At 38.5% G+C, this 2,700-nt stretch overlaps 1 protein-coding gene across 1 annotated transcript; it reads left to right on the forward strand.

Annotated features, from left to right (window-relative positions):
- The first annotated feature begins 1,428 nt into the window (after nt 1-1,428).
- On the forward strand, nt 1,429-2,289 carry LOC148802540 (wall-associated receptor kinase 2-like). The gene has a single exon (XM_088897923.1). It carries the CDS (start codon nt 1,429-1,431, stop codon nt 2,287-2,289), a length of 861 nt encoding a protein of 286 aa, XP_088754049.1.
- Nucleotides 2,290-2,700: the final 411 nt, after the last annotated feature.

Below are 2,700 nucleotides of genomic sequence, written 5' to 3' on the forward strand. Positions count from 1 at the left end.
CCAGCAATATGCTGTGGTCAGCAGATCCAGACTTGGTTGATGATGCCAATTTTAGCATCTATTTCAACAACAATTTACACTGAAGGAATAAAAAGAGTTCGTTGCAGGTTTTGGTGTGAAGGAAGTGCCCCCAAATGAAATATATTTGGGTGTAGGGGTGCCAATGGACTGGACTCCGTCCAGTCTAAAATCAATTTGGACAGATTAGACGGACCAACAAGACATATTGGATTGGACTAATCTGGTCCATAATATTTATTAGATTGGATTGGATCTTGTCTATTTGTAATAAATTTATATTGGATTGGGTTGGATTAAGCCAATATCTAGTCCATTGATATAAGATAAGAATGTAGGTGCCAAAGGACCATATTTGAGTTTAAACCAATCTAAATCAAAACAAATTTGAACAAATTGGATGATCCAGGCCTTAAATTGGACTGGTCCAAAATGATCCAAACTATTCATTGGACTGAATTGAACGTGGTCCATTTATAATGGACTCACATTGGACTGGATCGGATTAGACAAAATCCAGTCCAATTGGCACCTCTACTTCGGTGAAAGCATGCTAAAAAATGGCTCTCATAGCAAGTAATGGGACTTTATAATTGAGAATTTTAAAGCTGAATTATCTAGTACGTTGGATATCACAAGTACTATCACATAAAAGTAAGGTAGTACTCATTAGATATACTCTTTCCACACCATCCTATTTTGCGTGCCTATGGTTTCAGAAAAGTTTCTAGCTTCGGTCAGCAGCTTAAATCCATTCGAATCCATTTAAATTTCATTTAAAAATTATAAATATTAACCAAAATTAATAAAAAATAGTGAAATTTTAATGAAGTGAGTAAAATGAATAAAACTTAATTGATAATTTTCATTTTAACTAATAAAACAGTTAAAAATAGAAAACAATTATATTTGTAAATAATAAAATAGTACTAAAAATTGATATTATTAATAAATTTACTTTTAAAATAATGAAAGTAAAATTAACATTAAAAAATAAAACCAGTTTATGCTACAATTCTTTATGTTTGGAGTTAGAAATTGTATATTTTGTAATGTAATATTTGTATTTCCCATCATTTATTTTTAATGGGCATTCTTTAATGGGCATTAGTCCCCCAATGTATATCGTTTTTGTTTCAGTGAACAAAACCACGTCTCCTAATAAATTAGACGTTTTTGTTCCACTAAACTTATACCTAAGCTTGACAGACCCACACAGCTCACTCGCCAAAGGCCTCGAACCTTGCGATCTACCTTTTATATGAAAACCAACGCCACCCATACTATTTCGTGTGCCAAGGGATTGAGCGAGGGAGTTACAAATATTAGTGAGAAATGAGAGTTGGAGGAGTAAGTCGATATCCCCGGCCGCCATCACCAAACAAATTATGTACTGACTTAAACAGACCAATGGTTCCTCCTCTGGTCGTACTGCTCCTTCTGCTGTTCTGTTCTTCGTATCCAGCAACTACGACACCACCGTCGGCTATGTCAATGCAGCTGGCAAAGCCAGGCTGCCGAGACAAATGTGGAAACATCACCGTTCCCTACCCGTTCGGCCTCGGAGGACCGTTCCCCATCGAAGACGATCCAAGGTGTTACAGACCAGGCTTCCAATTATTCTGCAACGAAACTTCCACTCCTCCCACATTGTATCATGTTCAACCCAGGTCCGGAAGACATGCCTCAATATATTCTGATTACATTGAAGTTGCAGAAATATCATTAGAAGGTCAAGTGCACGCCTACCTTGTCATGAACTACATTTGCCACAACGATTCCTCTGTTAGCTCCGTCAATGCCACAGATTTCAACCGTGATTTGACGGATACGCCCTATACCTATTCCGACACCGGCAACATGTTCGTCGCTGCCGGATGCGACGCTAAAGCCTACTTCATGCATATGAATGATGAAACTACCGGATGGTATGGAGCCCTCCAATACGGCTGTATGGTTGGTTGCGACGACAAAGCGGAAACGCTGAGTGGGAATTTCACCGGCATGGGTTATTGCCACACCCCCATCCCCAAGGGAGTAAAATTTATATCTATGAATCTGGATCTCAGACGAAACGATTCGTGGGACACTTGGGATTTCAATACATTCAAATACTCTTTCATCGCTCATAAGCAGTGGTACAACTTCTCTGTGGCAGATCTCTTGGGCTTTGATTTTTATAAGAGAAACAGAGTCAAATTTATGCATGTGGGAATAACAGCAACTGCTACAAGTCCCCCAACGGCATGGGATATCTCTGCAAATGTTTGAAAGGCTATCAAGGCAACCCTTATCTCCAAGATGGATGCCAGGGTACGTAGCTAATATTACAGCAACACCTTCCTTTTCCCATCATTCTTACTGATTTGGTTTGATCGATCTTTTTATTTTATAAATTGTTGTTCACACTTCACAGACATAGATGAATGCGCGGATTCAACTAAGAATGACTGCTTACCATCTCCATCTGGGATTTGCACAAATACGCCCGGGAGTTATAATTGCTCTTGCCCATCTGGTATGGAAGGTGACGGAAGAAGAGATGGGCGTGGTTGCATCCCTCCTCCACCTTCACAGATAAAACTTCGGGTGATTCAATTCACCTCAGGTATTAATTAATTTAATTTCTTAGACTTAAATAATTAATTTCATATCTACACTTAAATAAGTATTCTATTCAAC

This window comes from Nelumbo nucifera, chromosome 2, assembly GCF_055504915.1.
Source record: "Nelumbo nucifera cultivar China Antique chromosome 2, China Antique-T2T, whole genome shotgun sequence".
NCBI classification, from domain to species: domain Eukaryota; kingdom Viridiplantae; phylum Streptophyta; class Magnoliopsida; order Proteales; family Nelumbonaceae; genus Nelumbo; species Nelumbo nucifera.